Source organism: Vanellus vanellus (genome assembly GCF_965231255.1).
Source record: "Vanellus vanellus genome assembly, chromosome: 1".
NCBI lineage: Eukaryota > Metazoa > Chordata > Aves > Charadriiformes > Charadriidae > Vanellus > Vanellus vanellus.
In genome coordinates, this window is record NC_138905.1 from 222,253,516 (window position 1) to 222,278,801 (window position 25,286).

Here is a 25,286-nt window from a genome sequence, read left to right on the forward strand (position 1 = left end):
AGAACTCTCGAAGCAAAAGGCTACAGTATTTGAGTCAGCCACTTCTACCGAATGTAAAGACACTCTTCTGCAAGGCTTCTAGCAGCACTTTCTATGGCACCTGGAAGTTGCTCTTCTCCTACCTTGCTTTAGGAGCAATATAAACACAATTACCATGATTTCTTCCTAACAAACAGAGCACATACACTAGTTTATAGGCTGCTTTAATGGCTAAAAACTCACTCACTGCAGTATTTACAATGTGTATGTCCAGAAGACTCTCCTCAAATTACATGCTTTCTCCTTCCAAGTCTTCCCAACATATTCTAGTCCTGATTGAAAGAACTCCCACCCCATGCTGCCGGCACAACAGCCTTCATCTATGCATTTAAGCTTCCACTCCTTTTAAAAAAGGAAGTTTCAACAACTGAACACGGAATTCTGGTATCTACCCAAATTAAAAGCTTGGTTAGTGGAGAAGCCTCGGGCTCCTGAACCCGATTCACAAGTCTGTTTCCTACCACTGCAGAGTGACCCGGGCAGCCCAGCAGCACTCCAATTCCATCACACGCAAAGAATCACCACCTCTGCCTCATCCTCTAGCTGCACCTCCAGGAAAAAATACCTTAAGTACTGAAAAGTCAGTTTACACACATTACTTACTTTGTCCAAAAGTTGAAGTCGTCCCAAAGCCAGTGCTGCCTCCAAATGGAGTTCCAAAGGATTTGTTAAACATTTTCAGGATGTATCAGCTTTCCCCCCCTAAACCTGGAAAGAAGAATTCAGCTTTTATTCAAAGCTTATCTTGGAAACTCATTTTTCATCTTCCGCACTGTTGATGTAAGCAATCTAATTTGAGTACTTAAGCCATAAAATGCATGACAGCATGTTTAAGTCACACTATGCAATTTAAAAGACAGAAACCTGACAGGGACAAGAACACTAACGCTTCGGTGATGTCACAAGTAAGCCGTCTTCCACCCCTCATCGTGGCTAGATTTTCTGTACATCTTACAAACTGAAAAAATGATACGCAAAACGACTCCTCTGATCCACGTGTTCTCAATGAAACCCTCTAGAGCATCTAAGACTAACAGCACTTCCCACATCTGTTTCTACTACATTAGATCCACATCAGGCAACACAAACTCAGCCTTACCAACACCTGAAAGAGCACCTCACCGGAACGCTTATCTAAGAGTGCACGGAGGGGTCCGTACTGTGCTACGGCTGTTTCTGCCACACTCCCGGGATTTTCCATGACTGATTTTCTGTTAAACTCCATTTGCCAACTACTTAAGACACAAAGTGGAAGCGCACTGCACAAGAATTACAGGAAGACACCTTCCACCTGCTTCCCATTTATTTCTCACAGGGCTTCACCAGGATTTTCTTAACTTTCTAAAAGTTGTTGTTTTTAAATGGTTGTTCAGTGAAGTTTTACCCCATTTAGGGAGGGTCTCACTTTACCTTTGCAACATTTGCCATTTTATTTACAGATACATTTAGTAATGCTGCCTCACTCCAATGTATTCTCCATGTGCAAACACAACGTTACAGGTTTTTTCAACAAAACAAACCAAGCTAAAATAAAATCATGACAGATCCATAGCCATACTCCAGCCAGAGAAATTTGTAGTCTTTGTCCATATGGGGGCTGACAGGTGTTAGCTCTACCATTGAAAATGCCAATATTATCCAGAAAAAAATTCATTGCTGGCAGCATTAGCTAATCCACAGCAGTGCAGAACTAGTAAGTTTAGAAAACTTAAAACATGGCCCATTACCAAGACTATTTACAAAGCACTACTTACTATCACTTTGGGATAACACAGTTTTATGTAACAACACACTAACCTTTAGCATTCTGGCATTTGCTAAACCCTGTTTATGTTTTCCAGGGGGCTCAACATCCAGGATAGCAATGAACTCCTATAAAGTATTCCCCATTTGGTCACCAACAATTTAAGTTAAACTCAAACCCCACACCTTTACCTCTGCCCAGGTTTGACAGCTTATCTATAGCTCCTGAATTCCCACTCTTTTCATATCCTTCTAACCAAAAAGAAGCACACACCCTACAGTACTCAGCATATGGCCCAGCACAGCCACTCCACAGTGAAATCACTAAATCCATGTGCCCATCCATGAAATCAGAAGGGTTTGTTTTTCCCCCAAGCCCATACCACCTTCTGGGAATAGCCAAATCTAGATTTTGAGAAGCCGTAGCTACCCACTGCACCTCTGAAGCCATCCCAGCACTAACAGAGACTAAAACAGTCAAGAGCAAATCAGTATCTGACGCATTAAAGAGTAACTAAACAGATGTTTCGGGTAATCTTCAACTATTCAAACCAGCAGCACATCGCAATTCGGTGGTAAGTGGGAAGACTCTTAACACACATGGCAAGTCCTTACGGACTTCCTTACACACATTAAGGGTACTTTAAATAAAATGATTCTGCCATAAGAAAGAAAAAGCTGATCTGACAAACTATTGGAGCACCCTAAGCCTAAAGCTGCCTCCTGGAAGAGCACACTGCCTGCCACCTAACAGGATGCTTCTGTGGGGTGCAGAGTGCATCCCACAACACATCACACCCCTCAAGCCCCCTCTCCCCAAGGACCTGCTCCCAAACACCCGTACCACCTCCAACTCTTCCACAAGCAACTCGCCTTTGACGCGCCAAGGCTTCTTTTTGTCTTCCAGCAGAACCTGCCTTTGGAGAGCAGGACAAACTGTAGAGCTGCCTCCTGTTTCCTTCCTCAAAATCCAACCTTTTTGCTCCTGCACAACTGTATGTGGCCTCCAAGAACATCCATCACCCCCACCCATCTCCTCATACTGCACGATTTGCTCTCCCTTATGCTACATCACCTACCAGGATGCCTTAAAAAAAAAAAAAATCCCCCCCCTTTTTTTTTTTTTAACACTTCTAAGAAATTTTATCCTGACACTTGATGCGAGCACACTCCTTGAATTCTATGCAGCCACCTCAGCGACATTCTTTATTTCTATAGGCTGTTTTTGGTCATCTCACTTTGCCCCTAAGCATGTCTCACTGACAGCCAGATACAGAGGGTCCACAGAGTTTTTTCTTGTTCAATCTTGTTACTCTCTAACCTTATCTGCAATTCATAAAGCCCTTCTACTTTCACTGCTCCCCTGATTTATACCACAGCTTTTTCAATATCAGTATACTGAGGATTGTTAAATACCAAATTCTATCTATTCTTCTATTTCAGAAAAAAACTGAAGCACAGTTTTCTAAAATGCAAACAGGTTATTAAGAGATTTCACTCTCCCACAGAGTCTGAAGCTTCATTTTCCTTGGACACCCACCCTCCTTACCTACTGACCCGCGGGAGCTCAGGCTCAGCCAAAGCAGAGCTTGGGCTTCATGTGGTCACCGATTCTGTGGACGCATCAGAGCCAGTAGTGGGGGGACTCCGCACAGACAACAGGCTCACGACTGCACAGGTGAAATGTTGTTAATCAAACATGCTCTGAGCTGCCCCATGAAAACACACTCAGAGCCCCTGACTGCAGGAACACTGGCAGCACCCAAGAACTGAAGAGCTAGAGCAGCATTTATAAAAGTTTGGGGGTTTTATACAGCGGTCCTTTCCCACTTGCCAGACACCACCCCCCGCGGAGGAGCAGCCACCCCCTCACTCCTGAAGAGCTCTAATTACAGTTACACCACATAAACCTCCAGCCACATCCAAAGAAACACAATTAATTCGTTAACATAACTCTAAATAACTCTCCCGACAGCAGGCTAGCGCTTACATCCCCAGACACCCACCGCCATTAAGACCCTGGAGACAGAACCACCGTTACCCCGGATTCCACCGCACACAACACGCCGCTCTCCCCAGGACACGCCATACCGTTCCCGTGTGCCCCCTCCCGCCGTACCCCCGCAGGGCCCTCCGGCGTTACCGGCTCTCCCGCCGCCATCAGTCCAGACCAGCTGTCCCCCCCTCAGGCCAAACACACCCACCAGAACCCGGGATGCGAAAGCGAAAGACCTCAAAGGCCCCAAAAACTGGCGGGGGTGGGAGAGCAGGAACCAGCTCCCCACGCCCCGCGGGGACCCCCCCAGGAGAGACAAAGCGGAGTGGGGCGCGGGCCCCCCCCGCCCCGGCCCGGCCCCCGCGGCCCCCCCTCACGCTCCGGGCCTCCCACAGCAGGCCGCCGCCCCCCGCAGCCCCAGGCCGGCCCGGCCTGCCGGTACGGCGCTACGGAACAAAGGCCCCAAGGCGGCCCCTCGGGCAGGGAGGGAAGCCCCGGTGCCCCCCACCCCCGGGACTCACCAGGCCCCGGGCCGGGCCTGGCCGGGCCTCGCCGCGCCGGTGGTGGTGGTGCCGCCGCCTCACAGGGGGAGGGAAGCTGCGTCACAGCCCGCTCCGCGCGCCTCCCAGCCGCCACCGCGCGCCACCGCCGCCCGCCCCATTGGCTAGCTCCGCCCCCGAGCACCGCCCGCCCATTGGCTGCCGCCCTTTGAAAGTGAGGCATCTTCCCCCCCCTCTTCGGGAAGCGCTTCTTTCTGATTGGGTGAAGTAGAGGATTACGTCCACCGCGCCTTGAGCGCCAATTGGCTTGACGCGCAGAGAGGGTGGAGCCAATGCTGCGGAAGCGTCCAGAACGCCGCACCTCAGCCCCACCCGCCATCCGGGACGTTGAGGGAGGGATTTCTCCTCACCGGTCCAATCCGAGAGCGCTCGGGCGCTTTGCGCGCTGCGACACAGGAGGGAGGGGCCGAGATTCTTAAAGGGACCGTGAGGCGGCAGCGGGCGCTGAGGTGGGCTGGGCGGCAGGGGGAGCCCCTGAGGGGGGCCCGGGCCTCGGAGCGGCTGTGGAGCTGAGGGCCCGGGCGGGGGAGCGGCGGCGCCGCCGCCTGGCCGCGGCGGCAGGAAGGGGCGGGCGGCGGCAGGAGGGGGAAGGAGAGGCGGAGGCGTGGTGGCGGTGCCGGGGCATGGAGCAGCGCGGAGGGGGCTGAGCGGTGCGGGACTGGGGGGCGAGGGCGGTGGGGTACCCGGGGGGGGTGCGATTGTCTCTGGGGATGAGGGGTACCCGGGGGGGGGGTCACAGCACTGTGAGGTCTCGGGGGCGTTGGGGGAGGGGATCGGGGGATGTGGGGGGCTGATGTTGTGGAGGGGGGTGTGGGAGACCGGGGGGGTTCTCTGGGGGATGTGGGGTGCCCGGGGGGGTCACAGTACTGTGAGGTCTCGGGGAAGGGGGGGTGTGTACTCGGGGAGGGTCTTGGGAGAGTCTGCAGTACCCGGGGCGGGGGGGGTGGGGGTGCTGTTTTGGGGGATGTGGGGTGCCCGAGGGGGTCTCTGGGGTGTGTGGGGTACCCGGGGGGGAGGTGATGTCCCTGGGGGGTGTGGGGTATCCGGAGGCAGTCACAGCACTGTGAGATCCCCGAGGGGTGTCTCTGGGGGAGCGTGGGGTGTCTCAGGGGGGTGTCTTTGGGGAATGTGGGGTGCAGGGCAGGCTTGGGGCCGTTCAGCATGTGACACAAAAGATTTGCTTTTTTTACTTGCTCCCTTTGGGCAAGACCCTTGTGAGAAAGGGACGGGGGCTAAACAGGGGCTCCCCTTTGGGCATGGCGGGGAAACCATGTCCCTTCCATCGGGAGGCTGTTCCCCATGGGTGTCCCCATGACACGGTGTGCCGTGTGTCTCCACAGCTCAGCCTCACCTGAAGGGAGCCTTGCGTCCCCTCCCAGCCCGGGCCTTGCTCTGCGGGAAGCTCTGACAGCCCTGTCCTGGCCTTCAGGGGTGCCCCTCGGGCTTGGCGTCGCTGCCGGGGGTGTATCCCAGGGACACCAGCCTGGGCTGGCCGGGGGACCCCACTCCTCCATCCGGCGTGCTGCAGTCCCGGCCACAAAGGGCCCCGGCAGAACCCCGGTAGAGCTGCCCTTTCACTTTGCTTTCATCCCACAAATAAATCACCCCCCACAGCAGCCTGTAAAGTGGTGGCACAGCCCAGGCGAGGGGGCTGAGCTGTGTTTTCCATAGCTGTGCCACAGCGCTGGCGGGTACTGTCCCTGTGCTGGGGGAGCTTATGCTGCTGCAGGAGGGGGGGGGCGCAGTGCCCTGGGACAGCTGCCCAGACTCCTGCCCTCTCTGGTAACTGGCTTCTGCGGGATTGCCTGTCAATCGGATTTGTCCTGGAGCCCAAGCGGTGTGTGAGGTGAGGCAGGGATTCCCGAACTGCTCACTTGGAGCAGAACATCGCAGCCCCTCATTTCGGCTGCTCGGTGGCCCTTGTCCCCAGGTGGGGAGTTGGGGGACAGGAGAGGTTGGGGCCAGGCGTGACAGGGGGAGAGCTTGAAGGAAGATGCAGTAATTGGGACTGATTTAATGTGGCTTTGACCCCGGCGGTCTGAGGGCAGCTGGGCTGCAGCCAAGGGTGCGTGGGAAGGTTAGAGGATGAACAGCCGTGGCTGAGGATGAGAGAGCAGCCAGGGAGTGTTGGGACTGAGCTGGTGGAGAGCCTTGAGCCGGAGGCGAGCTGCTGGGCTTGATAAACCACTCGTCCCAGCTTGCCCAACCTGATAAGCAAGGGTTTTATTGTTGTGCAAGGTGTGGGGCTTGTGAGGTCCTGATCCTGCAGCCAGAATCTTGCCTGTAAAGGTGCTGAGGGCTCGGCTGGGGCGGTGCTGGGAGCAGGGCCATGGTGTGGTGGCAGCGGAGTGAGGACGGTGCTGCGGGTGGTTGGGGATGCGCTGGGGGAGCCGCAGCATGCAGTGCCCTCGCTACGTCAGCGCTGTCCTGTGTAGTGGCTCTGAGCGCAGCCCAGGAATGGTCTGGATAGATGTACCCCGTTGAAAAGAGCTCACGTGCCTTTCCAGCCAGATCGCTCTCGTGGTCTGCATCACAGTGCGGACATCCCGCTGCCCGCATGTCCCACTGCCCACTCCTCCCCACTGTGTGCGGGCTGCTGCTCTGACCCTGCTTGCTGTTGTACGTGAGTCTCGGGCTTCCTGCGTCTCTAGAACGGTGCTTTTGGCTACCTGCCATAGGGCTGTGCGGCTGTTAAATGTGGGTGTGAGAGGCTGCCTCTGCCCAGGTCCCTCTGCCGGCCCTGGGTGTGCAGCCCTGCCCAGGGCTGTTTGGGGCTGGACCTCGCGGGAGGATGGACAATCCATGTCAAATGTTTGCCTGTCGTTTTCAGGTCCATCAAGATGTTACAGGTACCGCTGCCCCTGGATCGAGATGGGATTCTCTTCCGGCTCCGTTTTACCACGCTGGCCGTTGGGACTGTATTTTGCCCGCTCTTTGGTTTCCTTTTCTGTGTGATCTGGTCTCTGCTGTTCCATTTCCAGGAGACGACAGCGACCCACTGCGGGGTAAGTGACTCTCACAGCAAAATGCAAAGTCCTCCAAGGTCACGGCTGCTCGGCTGGGGCAGCTGGCGGGTTGGCGGGGCTCCTCTCTTCTGGGCTTTCCCACCAGATGTGTTATGGTCTCTCAAACAAGCTGCTTTATGTTATTGTACTTGTGATGCCTTGGGACTGGCAGCTGAGGGTTTTGGCTTTTTAAAAGGGACCGAGGGAAATACAGACTGGTCAGGCTGATGTCTGTGCTGAGCATGTTGGTATGATTATGATAAGGAATAAATCTGGTGAAGCTACAGGTAATCATACTGTCTCATGGAAGAGTTAGCCTAGCTTCTATAACAGGAATTGCTGCCCCTCAGTTCTACTGGAGTTCTTCAGAAGAATTACAAGCACATGCCTGGGGAGCGCAGGTTGAGAGGGACTGTCTAGATTTCCAAAAGGCATGACATCGGCTTCCTCCCCAGAGCTTTCAAGCAGCCATGGCACAAGCATGGATAAGCAGCTGATTACAAGCTGGGAGCAGAGGGCAGGAGTAGGTGGTCATTCTCTCAGCAGCAGGAGATGATGACGTGGTCTGTGTTGTTCCTTGTGCCCATGCACAGTGGGGCGATGGCAATGCCGAGATCCTGGAGCAGGGAGGGTGACACAGGCTGTTAAGGGGGTGACGGAACAACGAAATGCCAGGGCAGTTTGATTTGCACACCCAGTGTGTGGTTGTGTCCCCTCCTCATGACTCGGGTCTATGGGACAGGGCAGCTACTTAAAGGGAGAGTGTCAGGGGGATGGGAACAGTCTTTGTTTAGTGGTCCCCAGTGACAGGACAAGAGGGAACGGGCACAAACGTGACCATGGGCAGTTCCATCTGAACCTGAGGAGGGACTTCTCTCCTGTGCGGGCGGCAGAGCACTGGCACAGCTGCCCAGAGAGGGGGGGTCTCCCCCTCTGGAGCCATCCCAAACCCGCCTGGAGGTGTCCTGTGCCACTGCTGGAGGTGCCTCTGCTCTGGCAGGGGGTGGCACTGGGGGAACTCCAGAGGTCCCTTCCCACCCTGACCAGTCTGGGACTCTGTGACACTCAGAGGTGTCACGCAGCTCCTCTTCCTGGGGTGGTGAAGCGAGGGCACTACAGCTGCGCATGGGAAGAGATGATGGGCTGAGAGCAGAGGTGGAACAGACACCTCTGAGATTGTGGCTGGCCTGGAGAGGGCAGGTAGGGATCCACTGGACCCCTCTGCCAGTGTGAGGAGTAGGGGACGTCATATGGAGGTGGCAGGTTCAAGGCAACTGCAAAAGAGCTGGTTCCTCAGGCAGAGAGGAGATGATCTGGAGAACCCCTCTCTGCAGGTCACTGGGGATGCACAGTTCTGCATGGGCTCCAGGGGAGACTGAGTAGGGTCATGGAAGAGTGGATTACCTGCTGTATAGGGATCACAGCTGGCTCCGGAAGTCCCCAAGCTGTGAAACTCTGGATGTTGGGAGTTTATTCCGGGGCTGTATCGATGGTTTTCCTGCTTTTATGTTCCTCCCTGAACCTTGCCTTTGCCTGCCTTTGCCTGCTGTTGCTATCAGGTCTCTCCATGAGAGTTGGGCTGACAAAACTGTGCACCCTCCTCTCCTTTCTCCCCAAACCTGGGGGCAGAGAACATGTTGGGGACCGCAACTGGGTAAAGGGTCAAAAGTATAAAGCAAAGAAACCCGAGTGGGACCCTGAGCAGAGCACCCCAGTGCCTGGGGACTGTCCCAGCAGGGCTGGGGGCTGCGTGGTCCTGGGGGATGAACCGGGTTTGCTGCTGTGTTACATTCCCTGGCTTTTGAAATAGGAATGAAGTTATTTAGGAGAAAAAAAAAACAAAACCAAAAACAAAAAACAACAGTTTTAGAGTCTTGGAGAGCTATAAATCTGACAATATGGCACACTCCCTATGCCTCTCCCCACGAGCCACTGTCTCTCTTGCAGGTCCCTAACTACCTCCCCTCCATCAGCGCTGCTATCGGAGGCGAGACCCCCCAGCGTTACGTCTGGCGCCTCTGCATCGGCCTCCACTCAGCTCCCCGCTTCCTGGTGGCCGTTGCCTACTGGAACCACTACCAGAGCTGCCACTGCTCGCACCCTCGCTACCTGCGCTTGTGCCACTTCAACCTGCTGCTCAACCTGCTCGAAAACTTTGCCCTCCTTATTCTGACGTATGTGTCCTCATCTGAAAACTATGGTAGGTGTCTCCTCCCACACTCCACGCTGACCGTCGTGCCAGTGGTCTTACTCGCAGCTGCCAAGGCTTTGCAGAGCTCCGCTTCGCGACAGTGTTTTGGAAGTAGTCAGTTTGGAGGGCAAAAACAGTAAATTTTTTTTTAAGAAGAAAAAAAAAAGTAGTTCTATTAAAATTAGTATTTATAGAGCAAAGTTATGCCCATAATGTGCAAATCGGTGTTCTTCCCAAAATTCTTGGTGGCTGATAATTGGCTGAAACCATAGGCTGAATTTTTGTATCAAGCCTAGGGTCAGACTTTAGGGCTTGTTTCCCACGTGTGTGCCGAGGCCACGCTTAACGCGCCCCACCTCAGCTGCGCAAGGGCAGGTTAGTGCTCGTCCCTGCTGTCCGCTCTGTCTCTGCCGCTGAGCTTTGGCTTTGGCTCTGAGCTGGCTTCCAGCTCACGCTCTGTTCCAGCTGCGTTTTAAGTACCCTCCCACAAAACTGCTTGGGTACAATTTCCTGTGTTGACCTGAAAACAAAATCAGAATTTTTCAGGCTAAATCAGTGTGTGGAAAATAGTCATGCTAGGCTGGGGAATGCCCTTCTCTCCCATGGTCTCATCTGAACTGAAGTTAAGTGCCAGTGATGATATCCAGCTGCTGTTTAATGCTGAGATCTGGAGGAGGCACCGGGTGTTGACTTCAGAGGACTCAAATCCTCGAGCCAGCAAGGTGGTGCTGTTGCAGTGGAAACAAACCCACTTCTGGGATGGGTCAGCAGGAGACTTGTGTGTCGGCTGTCCGTGCGCACAGTTTGAGGGTGATGATGGTATGGATATTGCGTCCAGCTGTAGGACCGCACTGGAGGATGTAGTCACGAAGTCTTGCAAAGGGAGAGGCCAGGCCAGAGCTCTGAGAAGGTTTGGAGCGGTGCTGGTGAGGGGTGGATGAAGAAGAGGGTTTGCCCCCTTGCAGCTAGGGAGGTGGGGATGCAGCTGACTTTGTGCTGACAGTATCTTCCTACTTGCGATGGGTGAGGAAAACAAGTACTCGAAAGGCAGATGCAGTGTGGATCTGGAAGCCTTGCGAGTGCATAGAGCAACAAACTGGAAATGGGCTATGGCCACCAGAGCCCTCCAAGCAAGCTGGGAACGTGCCTGTGGGGTTGAGAGGTCCAGCCCCAGTGCAGAGGACCAGGTGGATGATTTCTGAGGCTCCCTCTGGCCCACTGCTGCCATCAGAGCAGGGTGTTGCACTGGGAGCACAGAGCAGTGCAGGCGCTGTCCGGATTCCCTCCCAAAGTGGGTGTTTGGAGACGTTGCACCTAGCACACCAGAGCGGCAGGCTGTCCGCGAAAAGCAGCCAACAAGTGCGTGAGCCCCAGCAGCTGACAGCTCTCTGCGCACGCTGCTTATTTTCCCGCTCACAGATGGTTCCATCTCTCACAGTGCAGTGGTTATTGCCTTTCTGCTCACCTGCTCATCGCTCGGGCGCCATGCCCAGAGCAGTCCATGCCGGGGTCTGTCACTGGCACACCGGCTGCCAGTCTGAAGAAGCATCCCACCCTTTGGGTACTCACTGGCTTCCACTGGGCCTTCACCAATAGGCCTGGTGGCTTCAGAGCTGCGGTGTCATGAACACTGTCCAACAACCTCCCCAGGCTTTTGGGTGAGGATGGAGATCTGTAGTGGAGCCTGGTGACCTGGGATGGCTGGACGGGAACCTCCAGCTGATGAGTCTGTGGTCTAGGGGATGTTCCTGTCCAGCTCACCTTCCCCATCTCCTGCCAGCACTCCCTGTCCCCCATGGCGAGGCACCCCGCTGCCACCCTACCTGCCTCTGCCAGTGTCCCCAGATGCCCCCACCACAGCGGGGAATGCAGACCGACCTGCCCATGGGGCTTCTCTGATACATCAGGGCTTAGAAATTCAGATGCTCTTTTGGGGTTTGAATACCTCAAAGCACATTGTCACCCAAATGGCTCTGCCTGTGCCTCGTTTCGCGGCTGATGGCTCTGCCCAGCTTGTGCAGAGCTTTGTGAGGAGGAGACTGAAGTTTGGCAGAGCAGCTGGGCAAAAGCCGCACGGAGAGCTGAGGCTAACCCAGTTTTCTCAGATCCTTATTACAGACTAATCTCAGGTTTGTGGAGAAAGCTTCGGACCTTAGCTGCCGTGCTGAGATGAGAACGGGCTCAGGTTAATCATCTCTGCAGGACATGGCTCACGTCTTGACCTCTAACAGCTGCCTTTACCATCGTTCCTCGCATGGTTTCCCTTCCCCTGGAATCAAGAGGAGAAGTGGGGTGGATCATTTCTTACGTTCGGGTGGTTGGGAATTCAGCCTGTGGGTCAGTTCCTGGAGAAGAGGCTGGGAAACTCTTTTAAATAGAAGCGTTCATTTGAAAATAACTCACCTAAAGTTGCGTGGGCTTTGTGTGCGGCTTTGGGGTTTCGTGAGCTGCTCTGGCTTAGTGTTCCTCCAGCTGCATTTCCAGCCTGACCTTAAATCTGCACTAGTTCAGTGACGCACGAGATGGCCTTGGTGCTGGTGATGAGGGTGATCACAACCATTAATTGGCAGGCACATGATGCAGGAGGCCAGGAGATGGCCCTTTCTGGATCTTGGAGTGGCTCACTGTGAAAACCACCCTCCGTGCCCCAGTGTTCCCATCCCTAGAACAATAGTGTTGACACTGAGCTGCTCTTGAGGGTGTCTGAGGGTTTACAGCCGTGTGAGGCAACGGACCAGGTGCCAGCGCACATGAACATCCTCCTCGTACCTTTGGGATAAGTCTTCCAGCAGCTCGCGTCCCCCTCCAGCCCTGGGCTTTACTGAGAGCCATGAAACATGCATGAGAAGCTTTGTCCTTAAATCCCCCTGCCCCTTCTCTGCGTGGGCGCAGGGGATGCGGAGCGGTGCTGTGCCTGTCTCCTGCGACAACCCTGCCCCCTGGACCGCTGCTGGTGCTGGGGGCACGGCATCTCCCGGCTGCTGGGATTCCCAGCAGGACTGCATCCTGCAGAAAGCAGTCCTTCACCCTCCCAAAGCCTGCCCCACGCTCCCCGTGTGCTCTTGGCTCAGATTTAACAGGAAACCTGTTGTTTTGTTGATTCAGCAATCCATGAAAATGCCTTCATCGTCTTTATCACGTCGGCTCTGGGCCACATGCTCCTGACGTGCATCCTCTGGAGAATGACTAAGAAACACACAGTAAGTCCCGAGGTACAGAAACTTTCCTTTCTTCTCTCTGTGCCGTGCTGGGTGCTGGGGAGGGGGCTCTCGGCTGGCGGTGGAGGGCTTCGGCTGTCGCTCGCTTGAGAAAGAATCGTGACCGGATGCTAAAGGAGTTACCACCAGGTGAAACTGAGAAACACGGTCACCAAAATTTATGGTTTACCAAAACAAAGTGTGGAGGAATCTTTTCATTTCAGATTTTCTGGTTTTCACTTAGAGCTGACATTTGAAAACCACCCCATTAGTGTCCCCATGGGTCAGGTTTGCTGGCCCCTTCTCCTTGCTTGAGGATACCTGTTCCTGAGCTGGAATTGCCTTCTCTGTGCTGGGGAACCGGGAACCTGCTGGTCCAGCAAACTGGGAACAGCTGCCAGCAGCGGGTATTGCGTTATCCCTTTCCCCCAGGAATCGCTGCACTGAGCAGTCTGCTGCGGGTCTGGTTCTCTGTGAGGGGGCCGGTGGGCTCAGGGACTCGCCAGTTGCGCAGAGGGTCCAGCCAGGGGCTTCTGGCTCCATTGCCCGGCTGCAGTTTTGCTACCGTGCTGGTTTGTGGCGTGAGAGCCAGACCGTGGGCACTGGCACTGCCACAGGCGGGCAGGGAGGACATTCGGCTTTGAAACTCCATATGTGAAAACTGCTTCTGCACGTGTGTGCCTCTTGTACGCTCGGCTCTGCCCGGGTCTCAGGGCACCCTAGACCTCTGTCCTTTGCTCCTCGGGGGTGCGTCTCGCCCAGCTGATCCCCAGTCCAACCCCTCACAGTCTCCAGTACTACATGGGGAAGGGTCCCCAGGGCTCCCTGGGCTGTGTTGCCACAGGAAGGCGATTGTTTTGCAAAGCGGAGACCTTCAGGGGAAACTCTTGGAGGTGTGTGCCCTTATGGCAGGGCTGGGAAGCTGGCGAGGGCCGGGAGCGAGTCTCTCCAAAGGGGGCGTGCAGGGCAGGGCGGGTGCTGAGCGTGGGTCTGCTTGGACAGTTGCGGAGAGCGCCTTGCTCAGGCTCCTGCTCCATCGCGGCTGTTTATTGTCCCCTTCCGGCAATTCACCGAGCCCGTCCGCTTGCTGGCTTATTTCAGAGACCTGGAAGAGAAGCTTCCAGCAGTTGTTTGGCTGCAAGATTCCCTATGAAAGGGACTTTTGGAGATCCTGGGGTTCCCCTCTCTCCGGGAAGTGATCTGTTATCTCTGGTGATACGGGGATAACGGGAGCTCAGCCGTCACTCCTTGGCAGCTCTCCCACAGCTTCCTTCATTTATTTCAATCTTTTTTGGCTTGTCTTTTTTTTGGTTGGTTGGTTGGTTTTTTTGTGCGCATGCAAGAACTCCAAGCCCCTGCATCTCTTCCCCCAGCACTGCACCTCAGACAACGGCTCCATGAGCGGCAGTCACCCCTGGGGAGCGCCTGTCTGCAAGCGCTGCACCTTTGCAGAGTGTGGCATCGCAGCAAGCCTGTGAGTTTTGGTTGCAGTGTGTTAGCAGCAGTGTTGGTCCTGCTGTCAGCTTGTGGGACCAAAAAAACAGATGCTGGTGGTGAGCTGGGCACGGTAACTGTTCCCTGGGCTGAGCTCTGAGCCTGCATGCCCCGATGGCGATGGGTGCGCATCGCTGCATGTTGCAGGGACTGCAGGCAGTGAGCTTGCATGTAACGCGTTCCTGAGCCTTCACAGCATTGGAGTTGGAGGATCGGGTCAGGGAGGTGAGCAGCCTGTCTCTGAACATCTGGCTTTGCTCTGCTGGTAATTTGGGTGGGTTTCTCCCAAGTTCATGCGAGGGCAATGTGCGCTGGCAGCCCAGCGAGACCCCGGCACCCCGGGCTGCATCCCCCGCAGCGTGGCCAGCGGGGCGAGGGGGGGACTGTGCCCCTCTGCTGTGCTCTGCTGTGGGGAGACCCCCCCCCAGTGCTGCCTCCAGCTCGGGGGCCTCAGCACAGGAGAGACATGGACCTGGTGGAGCGGGACCAGAGGAGGCCCTGGAGCTGCTGGGAGGGCTGGAGCCCCTCTGCTGGGAGGACAGGCTGGGAGAGTTGAGGGGGTCAGCCTGGAGAAGAGAAGGCTCCAGGGAGACCTCCGAGCCCCTTCCAGTGCCTAAAGGGGCTCCAGGAGAGCTCGGGAGGGACTCTTGATCCAGAAATTCTTTCCTGTGCGGGCAGTGAGCCCCTGGCGCAGGTTGCCCCGAGAAGCTGTGGCTGCCCCATCCCTGGAGGTGTTCAAGGCTGGGTTGGACGGGGCTTGGAGCAACCTGGGCTGGGGGGAGGTGTCCCTGCCCAGGGCAAGGGGGTTGCAACCATATGATCTTTAAGGCTCCTTCCAACTCTAACCATTCTATGATTTTACAAACACCATGAGCAAAGTCCCACCAGTGGTGTTTTGACCCGGGGTGCCTTGCTGCCATCTGACAGTGCTTCTGCCTGCAGGTTGCTCTCCTCTGCCATGTCACCTGCTGGGGCTGGCTCATTACCCACTCTCTAAGGGGCTCTCTGAGGCTGAGGAAAGCAGGCGGGGAGGTGCTGGTGTGGCTGTCCAGAGCCCATCCCATCTGTCTGCATGTCTGCAGCTGGTCTGTGAAGCTGCTGTGGGATGGTGACCTTGCTGGGGCTCTGCTGGGGGAGCAGCCTGTGCCCACAAAGCCTACGGGCTTGGTGTCGCTGGGTGCTGTCCCCCGAGCTCCCATGTGCCTGCTGGTGCTGGAGCAGCCTATGCATCTCCTGCTGCAGTGCTGTTGGGTGGCTTGTTTTGCGTATGGTCAGAGGGACGCAGCAAACCTGCCCTCTGTCCTGCAGGACTCGCTTGGGCTGGGGGCTGCTGCCAAGCTGCAGCGTCTCTGGCTGTGTGCTGCAGTGGCCAAGGTGGCAGCTTGTCCTCGTTACCCCTCTCCCTGATGCTGCAGGGCTTGGGTTGCGCTGGGGTGCTCCTGTGTCCTGGTGTACGTGCCCAAGCCCAGCAAAGGAGCGTTTGTCCCCTCCAAGGACATGCTGACCACGGTACATCCCTGGGTGGAAGGGCAAGGGGGGGCACAGCGATGCCCTGGCTGAACATGCCACCATCTGGCATGGTGCCACCATCTGGCATGGCTTTCTCCTCCCATCCTGGAAAGGCCCTGCTGATGGAAGGGAGCTGCCCTCAGGTGTGCATAGTCCCCGCAAAGTGTCTCCCCATGGAGAGAGAGGACCCCTTTGGGACCAGCCCTGGCCTGGAGCTGGAGCTCCTCCACCCCTGCCCGGGAGCGCAGTGTCCCCTGCACCAGCTCCCTGCGGGGCCACGTGTCAGCAGATGGAGCTGTCGCCCGGGGAGCGAGGGCAACAGGCAAGTTCCTCTGAAAAGGAAAGCGCTGCGCAGTGGTGGCACAGCCGTTGGGTTGGATGTGCCTGGACGAAGCAGGCCGAGGCCTTGACACGCAGCGGCATCCTTTGATAAGTGGGCAGTCCCCCTTATCGCCCCTCTGCAGATCTGCCTTGTCGCTCCATCGCTGTCCCATGATGCGTGAGTTGGGTTCCTGCTGCGAATCGCTCCCACGGGGCCACGGATCCCCCGGGCCGGGCAGGGTCTCCTGGGGCTTATCCTGCTGTTTGGGTTCCTCGGGCTGCATGCCCATGTCCCAAGGCCGGTGGCAGCGGGGCTCTGCAGGGCCGCCAGCAGGCTTGGCTCGGCTCCTGCAACACCCGCGGCTTGCTTGGCTCAGCAGAGGAGGGGCAGCGGGGCTGCATGAGGCCGCGGCAAGCGTGGTGCTGCCGCCACATCCTCCTCGGCGCAAGCCAAACGGCCAGCGGGAACTGCCGGCCTCAGCAGGAGCAGGGAGAAGTCGGGCAGTGCCTGCTGAGCTGGCCAGGCCGGCGGCTCACGAGGCACAAGTGATCTCTTTGTGCAGGTCACAGCATCTTGGGGCCTGATTCTGGCTCCGGTTGTGTTGGTTGTGGGGGCTTTTCATTCGCCTTTGCTGCCCCCAGCCCTGGAGCCAGCGGTGGCAGGAAGGGATGGGCAAGGGGGACAACTCTGGTCCCTCAGTGTCCCTCCTCTTTATCAGAGGAAGCCACCAAGGGTCCCCAGGGGGTTCAGGTTCTCCAGGACCAAACCTGGGACGGTCTCCAGGGCAAACTCCATGTGAGGAGCTGGTGGGCTGGACACAGCCTTCCTCCTGCTGGGTCTGGCAGAGGGAGCAGGGGGACTGGGGGTGGGATGGAGGATGGCGCCAGCAGAGCCCCGTGTCTGACACTGCTTTTTTAGCACTGCCGGGGAGGGTGAAGCTCCCCAGGTTTGCCGGAGTTTCAGCACGTGAGTGACAGGAATCGATCTTGCAAAAGCCTTGCGTTCGTCGGGGTGCGTGTTGCAACTGCCTTTCTGCAAGGGCAGGAAGGTGCTGAGGAACTTATGTGTAATGGGGAAGTACAGGCTGTTTCCAGTTGCAAGGTGGCAAATGGTGAGAGAAAGGAAAATAAAGCTCTGCAGGAGGGAAGAAAAGAGAAAGCAGGCTGAGAGGAGGAGGGGAGATGGCAAAGAGAAGAGAGCTCAGGGGGAAAGGGGAAACGGAGCCAGAGAGCCTCCAGCTACAGACTGATCATAGTGGACAAGAGGCAGCACACCCAGCCCTTGGTGCTTGGCCATGGCTGGCATGGCATTGCCTGCCCTGGCTGGCATGTCTGCAGTGGCTCTCTGCTCCTGTCCAGCTGTGCACTCTTTAAAACCCTCCTTCCACATGTGGTGCTGCCCCGGCGAAGATGATGAGCGATGCAGCCAAGCAGAGCAGTTTCACTTCTCGTTTGCAAACATATTTCCCCCCTGCCCCAGCGCCTGGAGTCACTAGAGGCTGAGTTTCAGCCGGGAAACACGCATGCACGCGCGCGGCGGCCACCGGGCCGGCTGCTTCAGGTCCATCAGTGGAGCTGGGTCCTGGGTCCCGCTGTGCCGCCGGTGCTGGGCCTCTGCCTCATGGCATACAGGCTGCCGTCCGCCCGCTGTGCAGGTCGTGCAGGCTGAGCGTGGACCCAGGCTGGTGGCTTCTGGAAAGCACCTCATGCAGCAAGTGTGAAGGCAGAGGCGCTGCTCGGGTGCAAAGCCCAGCTGTGTGAGCACGGGGAGGGGTGGCAGGCGCCCCGCTCGCTCCGCTGCCAATCCTGTCCCCCTCGGTGCTGGTTGCGCCACCTCTGCTCGCGCTGCCGGAGCAGGACAGCTGAGCTGAGTCTCCGGCTGCTGCTGGAGCCGTGTGGAGGGTACCACAAACGCGGTCGGTGAACACGCGTGGTTTCAGCCCAGCTCCCCAGTAGCACCGTCGCCTCGCCGGCAGTCTAGCGACAGCAGCCCATGGAGGCAGCAGCAGCAGCTCACACAAGCCCTCTATAAATATCCCGGTGCTAAGCTCTTGGTGCTGGGGCAGTTTGTCTTTGGGTTCACCGCAGGGGAACCAGAAATGTTCGAGGGGGAGCTGGGACTAGTGTGCAGCACGTAGTCCCAAGGGTGCCGCTTGTCCCGCAGGAAGGGTCGGCTCCAGGAGCAGAGCCACGACTTGGGAGGTCTCAGGAGAAGCTGTTGCGTTTTGAATTCATGTCACTTTGCCATTCCATTCCCTGTCCCCGTCAGGAACTGGGGTGTGAACTCTGCAAGGTCCCTCTTCTTCCTCTCCAGAGGCAGTAGAAGAAGCAGGAGGCTCTGTGCCTCCTTGCTGGCATTTCCTACCTGCCCTCTCAAAGCCATCACCCTCCAGCCCTCGGAGCTGGGTTTGCAGGGCTGGGGGCTCCCCTGGGAACGGGGGAAGGAGGTGCCGGGTGCCTTCCGTGGGCTGGGAACTGCATGGGGCAGCGTCCCAGGCTGGGGCTGCAGGACTGTCCCCACCGAGCTGCGTTGGTGCAGCCGGTCTCTCCTGCCCTGCCCCATCGTCTGGGCTCCTGCTCCCGACTCACCTGTGTGTGTGTGGGGAGCGTGCCTCAGCTCACAGCCTGCAGGCTGCTGCACTAAATATAATTTGCCTGTGGTTTTCTAGGCCAGACACGCATCCAGCTACAGAGGGCTGGCTCAGGGAGGGGGAAGGGTGAAACTGGAGTGGCTTGCAGGGGCCACCGGGTGCCCCGGTCCCTCTTGCCAGGAGGAAATTGCGAAGCCCGGGTTGGCAGCTGAGCGTTGCCGGCTGTGCCAGCCCAGCAGCCCCAGCAAGGGCTTTGGGGGGGGAGTTTGAAGCTGGCTGAGCTTGGAGCACCCCGTCCCTGGGTGGCTGATGCCTCCTGCCCGTGCCAGGCATCCCTCTGCCCTGGCCCTGCAGGGGAGCAGGTTCTGCGCTGCACGGCTCTGGGTCAGGGTCAGGGTTAAGGTCAGGGTCCTTCCTTCCCAGGGAAGGACGGGCGCACTGCTCTCCCTCTGGGTTTGCCAGGCTGTAAAACCATCCTCCCCTTCTCACTGTGTGTCCTGAGCATTCCACAGTCACTCCTCCCACGTCCTTGGGATTTTCTTATCGCTCTTTTTCCTCGCAGGGAGCTGGAGTGTGGAGGCTTCAGCCTCCTGCCAGGCTGCTTAGAGCTGCCAGCTCCCCTCCAGGGCACTAACCTGGGGGGTCTCCTGCCCCTGCGCTGCCCCTCATCCTGCTGCAGGACCCCGTAGGAGCGGCCACCCCGGGCTCGCACCGCAGTGCCCTGACCCTGCGCCTCTGCGGCCTCATGGGTGGAGAGGTGCCCTCTGCTTCTCCCAGGAGGCCCATTCCCGGGCTGGGCACAGCCTGACCAGGGATTATAGAGGTGAGTGGATAATTAGGTGTTAATCCCTAATGCCAGGGCAGTCCAGCTCAGCCCAGAGCCCCAGGGGATTACACCTGCAGGGCGCTTGCTGCCAGCAGCGTGTCCCCAGGGGTGCGCAGGGGCCGGGAGGCAGCACACGTTGCAACAGATGCCCACGTTGCTGAACAGAGGTTTCTCAGCTGCTGCTGGCTCGAAATCTGGCACCGATTGCTGCTCCTTGGGGAAGGCTGCTGCAGCAGCGTGGGCAGCCTGAGCGGGACGCCCAGCCGCAGCGGGGAGGAGCAGAGGGCATGGGGACTGCGGGGGAGATGTGGGAGCTGGAGCGTCACCCCTGCCCTGTTGCAGGATGAGGAGGAGGCGGCAGGAACCAGCCTGCCTGCGCTTCAGGCAGTGTGGCGGGAGCTCCGGTAGCCGCTGGTGCCCGATGGAGATGAGCTGCTCGTCTGCTCGCCAGCCTGGACTGTACCCGCCGTCCCGCTCGCGGCTCTGGCAGCGCCAGTCACTGTTGACGGGTCCCACAGCCCCAGCTTTGATGGAGGTCCCCCATGATGGCCCCTTGCGGCGCCTCCCGGGGACATGCCTGGAGGTTCGGCTGTGTGGTACCCTCCAGCCTTCCGCTGCCAGGTCACCAGGAGCCCCTTATGGGGAATGTGGGGGGTGCCTTCAATGCACTGCAAGCAGCAGCCTGCTGCAAGGGGCCGTGCAGTGTGATGCAGTGCCGTGCAGTGCAGTGAGGTGCTGCATGGTGCAATACAGTGGCGTGATGCTGCGCGGTGTGATTTGGAGCCATCTGGGGCTGTGCGGTGCAGCACACTGCAGTGCAACATGATGCAGTGCAGTGTCCCAGGGTGCAGTGTGGTGCAGCACGATGCTGTGCAGCGCTGTGCAGTGCTGTGCAGTGTTGTATGACACGGTGCTGTGCAGTGCATTACAGTGCAATGCTGTGCAGTGCAGCACGCTGCAATGCAGTGCTGTATGACATGGTGCGATGCAGTGCTGTAGAGCACAGCACGGTGCGATGCAGTGCTATGTGACACAGTGTGGTGCAGTGTTGTGCATTGCAGCATGGTGCGATGCAGTGCTGTATGAGACAGTGCAGTGCTGTGCAGCGCAGTACGGTGTGATGCAGTGCTGTATGAGACAGTGCAGTGCTGAGCAGCGCAGTATGGTGCGATGCAGTGCAGGGGAGCGCAGTGGGGAACTGCCGCTCACCTTGGCTGCGACGAGCGGGACACTGCTGCTGCTTCATAGCGCAACTGTTTCCGCTGCCGTGGGACCTGGATGAAAACAAGGCAATTTTGTGACCCGTTTTTCCGGTGTGAAACTTTACATAACGCCCGGGCCCCGGCTGCTCATTGTTATTGAACTCCCGGGTTGGCACCGCTGCTCGCCCCACCCCACGCCGCTGGCCCCGCACCCTCACGGCTCAGCACCAGCCGCCTCCTGCTTCCTGGTGGGCAGGGGCTGCAGGCAGGGCTGCCTGCTCCTGCCTGCACAAAGCCCTGCTACGGAGGGTCCTGGGAGCTGCTGGGGAGGGGGACCCTCATCGGCCCGAGCGGGAAAGAACCTGCCCAGGCCCTGCGGGGCAGAGGCGGCGTCGGCCCCACATCCCCAGATGGCAAAGGCGACCGCGAGGCTGTCCTTCCTCTCTGGGTTTTCCTCGCTGCTGTGACCTGTTTGCGCTCACAGGGTGGCTGGCTGAGCCGCTTTCCGGGGGGTAATGGAAAGTTTGATGGGGCAATTTAAATTTTCCTTATTCTCAGCAGTCCCTGAAAATGGAGTTTTTGTCTCACGTGAAATGTCAGACGAGGGGGAAATTCCCCTCCCACCCAGAAATGGGAATAACAGCCCATGTCTGGGCTGTCCGTGGCATCCTCAGCCCCTTTGTATGGGGCTGACCCCCTCCTTTACAGCCCCCTGTGCTGGGATGGAGATGCTGGGGTCTCCCCTGCGTCCTCCTTGGTGTCTGGCCAACATTTGGGGTTCCTCTGGCATGGGGGCTCCCTGCTCACCCCAGGGCTTTAGGTTTCTTTATCCACGATGCTCAGCGTGATGGGAGAAAGGCAGGAAGGGGGCTGGAGCTGGTACCCGCTGTGGCTCCGGGGCTGGGGGGCACTGCTTTGAGTGATGTGGGGCAGGGTGCGGACGGGGCGGTGGGTTGGAAGAGCCCACTGTGGGGGAGAGGGCAGACCCCTGGGCTGCCCCCTTTGCTGGAGGGGGACGGACTCTGCCGTCACAGAAGCAGCAAGCTGTGCATTGCTGGGGAGGTGGGGGGCAGCTGGCAGCAGCCCTGTGCTCCACTCTGGCCCGTTGTGCGGTCAGAGGTGGTGCTGGAGGGTAGGATGGGCCCCCCCCGCCCCCGGTGCCAGGGCGGCTTGTGCGATGTCTCCGGCACGGCGCCTGCCCCAGCTGCCACCGCTTCATGTGGTTTCCTCCTCCTCGGCGCAGTTGCGAGTGAGGGGGTGCAGCGCCGGCTGCCACTGCCTGTGCACACCGGTGAATTCCCCGTGCCGGGGCGGTTGGGCAGCGCCCGGGGGAGCCGGGGACACCTGCAGCCGCCCCGTCCACAGCCGGAGGATCTACCGTCTGGTAGAGCCGTTAGCCCATCTTTGGGGAGCTGTGAGGGCCCCATGTGTGTCCCAGCACCGCCACGAGCAGCCGGGTGCTCCTGCCTCTGGAGTCGCCCATGTTTGCTGGGAGCTGTGTGGCATCTTGGTGTCGGACGGTGCTGGAGGTCCCCGCGGCTCCCCTCACCCAGCTGCGGCAGCGAGTCCTGGGTGGGAGGTGGCAGGGTGCCCTCGGGGCTGCCTTGTGCCCTGCTGTGGGGAGCCCTGGCATCAGCCTGGTTTATCTCTGCGTAGGAGTGATCCCCCGGTGTGTCCCCAGGTCACAGCCCTGCCACAGTGGCCAGTGCAGCCCGTGGTCCTTCCCTGGGCGGCTGTGCCCAAGGAGCTGGGGTGCAGAGGGGCTCGTGGTGCCTGCCTATGACCCGGGGCTGTGGTGGGGCCAGGGCAGAGCTTCCCTGGGGATGATGGTGGCTGGTCTGGCGTCTCCAGTGTCTGCAGGGGCAAAGGCTGAGCCACTTGTGGCCTCGGTGGGTCCCTGCTGTGCCGGGTGAAAGGGATGGGGCAGACACCAGGGACCAGCCAGGGCTGTGACCCAACTCTTGTCCTCTTCCAGGAGCGCAAGTCATACAAGTGGAAGCAGCTGCTCTTCTTCTTCACCTTCATCACGTTTGCGTTTGCCGTGTGCGTCTACTTCCACCACAACTGGTACTGTGGTCCTGGAGGTAAGGGGGCTGGGGCAGGGCTGCGGTCCCCCCACTGCTCGGCTGTGCCTGGGGGGATGTGTGCGGGAGAGGGGCTGGGGTGACGCCTTCCCTGCCAAATCCTGGCCAGAGGCCAGGAGAGCTCCCCAAGGAGGCATGATGGCCAGACACCCTTCTCCTGCCTGGTTTCAAGCCCCCCCACCCGGTGCCCTGCTCCCCTGGAGGTATCCCGGGAAACCTCCCGGCTCCTTGGGCAGGTCTGGCTGCAGATTCCCCTCACCTGCTCTGTTTCCTCCACCAGTGTACACCGTCTTCGCCTTCCTGGAGTACCTGGTTGTCCTCTCCAACATGGCCTTCCACATGACTGCCTTCTGGGACTTCGCCAACAAGGAGCTGGTGGTGAGCTCGCTGCTGGAGGACAAGCACTTCTAGCCGGCCATGTGCCGGTGCCAGGCGGGGGCTGCCCTTCCCCTGGGGGAGGCAGAGACCCCATTCCCTCTCCTGCTGCCCCAGGGCCAGGCCGGGATGTTTGCCGTGGAGCTGTCGCAAGGATCGTCCTGGGCTGCACAAGGATCTGTGCGTGGAGCCTGGCTGTGCCTGGAGCTCTCTTACAGGGGAGCTGGGGGCTCTTGCTGGGGACCCTCAAGGCTGGTGCCTCCTGCCCTGGCTACCTGCTGGCTACCAGGGTGGGCAGGAGGACAGAGGAGGGGGGCAGGTACCTGCTGCCTGTTTCTTTGCAGGATGCTCCAGGCAGAGCAGGATCCCGCTCCCGGCGTCGGGGCATGGGGGGCCAGCCTTGTCTTGCCCCTGCTTTGCCTGGGTGGTCTCACAGTTCCTCCTCCGGGCTGCGGGTCCTTGGCCACGGTCCTCAAAAAGGGCTGGTGGCCTTTCGGGCAGCCTCAGGAGAAGGCACACTTGCTGCTGCTGCATCTCTCTGGTTGCAGCCCCAAAGGAGAGCAGCCCACAGCCTTGGCTTCTGTGGAACGCCTTTGCTGCTGTGCTGGGGCAGAGCCGGGCCCGTGCGGCGGTGCTTGGGGCTGCATCCAGGCTCCTCCTGAGCCTGCGGCGAGCACAGGAGCTGCGGCTGGGGGCTGGCCCTGGGCACTGCTCTCCTGTCTGGGGCTGGGGCAGGGTCCCAGCCCACCCATGCCTGTGTTGCTGGGAGGAGAGCATCGTCGAAGGAGCTGGCCTGTGCACAGGGACGAGGCGGGAGAGCAGGAGCGCAGGGGTGCATGGGGCACAGCCCATGCTGGAAGCATCCACGCTCTCCTGCTCTGCCTTTCCCAGAAGCCCCCTCCTGCAAGCAAAGGGTGCTGGCAGGGGTGCAGTGCTCCAGTTCCACCCCCTGTTTGGGGAGGAAGGGCAAGGAAGGTCTTTGCTGTGACCTCCGCACGGCTTCCCCTGTGCTGTAGGCCTTGAGCTGGGAACTGCTGGGGTTCAGCGGTGCTGCCGCTGCCCCGGGAGGAGGATGCTGATGGTGGTCTCCCCCTCATCTGCGGGCTCTGGCTACCAGGGCACAGGGGGCGGGCATGGCGGTGCCCTCTGGGTGGAAGCTGGGTGCTGGCAGCGTCCCCGGGCTCCTCTGCTCCTCCCTGTGCACGGCCAGGCTGGGCAGTGCTAGTGGAAGAGGACGGACGCTGCTCTGGCTCACAGAGGCCGTGGCCCGGGAGGGCTCGGCCGCATCCTACGCAGGGAGGCACTGGGGAGCCGGTGCTGTGCTTTGGAGAGCACGGGGCTTGGTCCTGGAGGTCCTCTGGAAGAGGAATGGGCAGGGGTGGAAGGCTGAGCCTGTCAGCACCAGGACCTGTCTTGAATTTGGGGAGCTCTGTGCTTGCCAGGGCTCACTCTGTGCCACACTCAGCCGTGAAGGACCAACATAGGTCCCTGTGACTGCCCTTCGTGTGAATGCAACCAACACCACCACTCCCCTGGGATGTCCCAGCGCTCGTCCCTGTGCTCCCGGGGCTTGGGCAGAGCATCCTCCAGCAGGAGCTGCGGTGCGCTGGCCGGTGGCCCGGGCTGAGCCGGGGCCGGGCTGGCCTTCAGGCGGGTCCTGCCGTGCGCGTGTCCATCCGTGAGTGTCCCCACTGTGCCGTGCCAGGCTCCATCCACCTCCCCTGCCTGCATGCGTGTGGCGTGCTGCCCCCGGCAGCATCTGCGCCTTGGTTTTGAGGTTGAAATAAAGCAATGAGTATTTTTGTGACCTCTCAGCAAACTCTATGCCACTTCCACCCAGCCTGGCCAGTGCATGACCCTGTCATGGCCTGTGGGTCCCATTCCCTCCCGGGACCCCAGGCTGTGGTGGGGTCTGGGCTGGGATGTGGGATGCAGAACATTTGAGAACCTCATGCAGTTCAACAAGGACAAGTGTAAGGTCTTCCGCCTGGAAAACATAACCCAGGAGTGTGGCACAGTCTGTGATCCACCCGGCCGGGGAGCAGCTCCGTGGAAAGGGCCCTGCGGGTCCTGGGGGACAAGAAGCTCAATACGAGTGAGCAGAGTAGACAGTAAATTATCCATGGCCCAGCAATGTGCCCTTGTTGCCAAAA

At 58.7% G+C, this 25,286-nt stretch overlaps 2 protein-coding genes across 4 annotated transcripts in view; one reads left to right on the top strand and one right to left on the bottom strand.

The window, feature by feature from the left end:
* Positions 1 to 4,430, bottom strand: part of NUP98 (nucleoporin 98 and 96 precursor) — a 41,048-nt gene extending 36,618 nt beyond the window's left edge. Inside the window, exons 1-2 of one of the 2 annotated variants that reach the window (XM_082479015.1) lie at positions 4,300 to 4,430; positions 643 to 747 (exon numbers count right to left, since the gene is read on the bottom strand). In XM_082479015.1, the coding sequence (XP_082335141.1) occupies positions 643 to 715 (73 nt within the window). In that variant the 5' untranslated portion in view covers positions 716 to 747; positions 4,300 to 4,430. Of the gene's footprint in view, positions 1 to 642; positions 748 to 3,331; positions 3,356 to 4,299 lie in introns of those variants that run through there. The other variant, XM_082479016.1, reaches the window with a different exon arrangement.
* Positions 4,431 to 4,972: 542 nt separating this feature from the next.
* PGAP2 (post-GPI attachment to proteins 2) lies at positions 4,973 to 24,940 on the top strand (the record flags this gene model as incomplete). Of its 2 annotated transcripts, XM_082485881.1 has the most annotated exons (6): positions 4,973 to 4,988; positions 7,169 to 7,343; positions 9,291 to 9,543; positions 12,640 to 12,746; positions 22,650 to 22,758; positions 23,039 to 23,169. In XM_082485881.1, exons 2-6 carry the CDS (start codon positions 7,179 to 7,181, stop codon positions 23,167 to 23,169), a joined length of 765 nt encoding a protein of 254 aa, XP_082342007.1. In that variant the 5' UTR covers positions 4,973 to 4,988; positions 7,169 to 7,178. The 2 variants fall into 2 exon arrangements, with proteins under 2 accessions (XP_082342007.1, XP_082342006.1); XM_082485880.1 differs by lacking the exons at positions 4,973 to 4,988; positions 7,169 to 7,343; positions 9,291 to 9,543 and adding an exon at positions 23,251 to 24,940 and having other exon boundaries at positions 12,688 to 12,734; positions 23,039 to 23,136.
* Between the last annotated feature and the right edge of the window lie 346 nt (positions 24,941 to 25,286).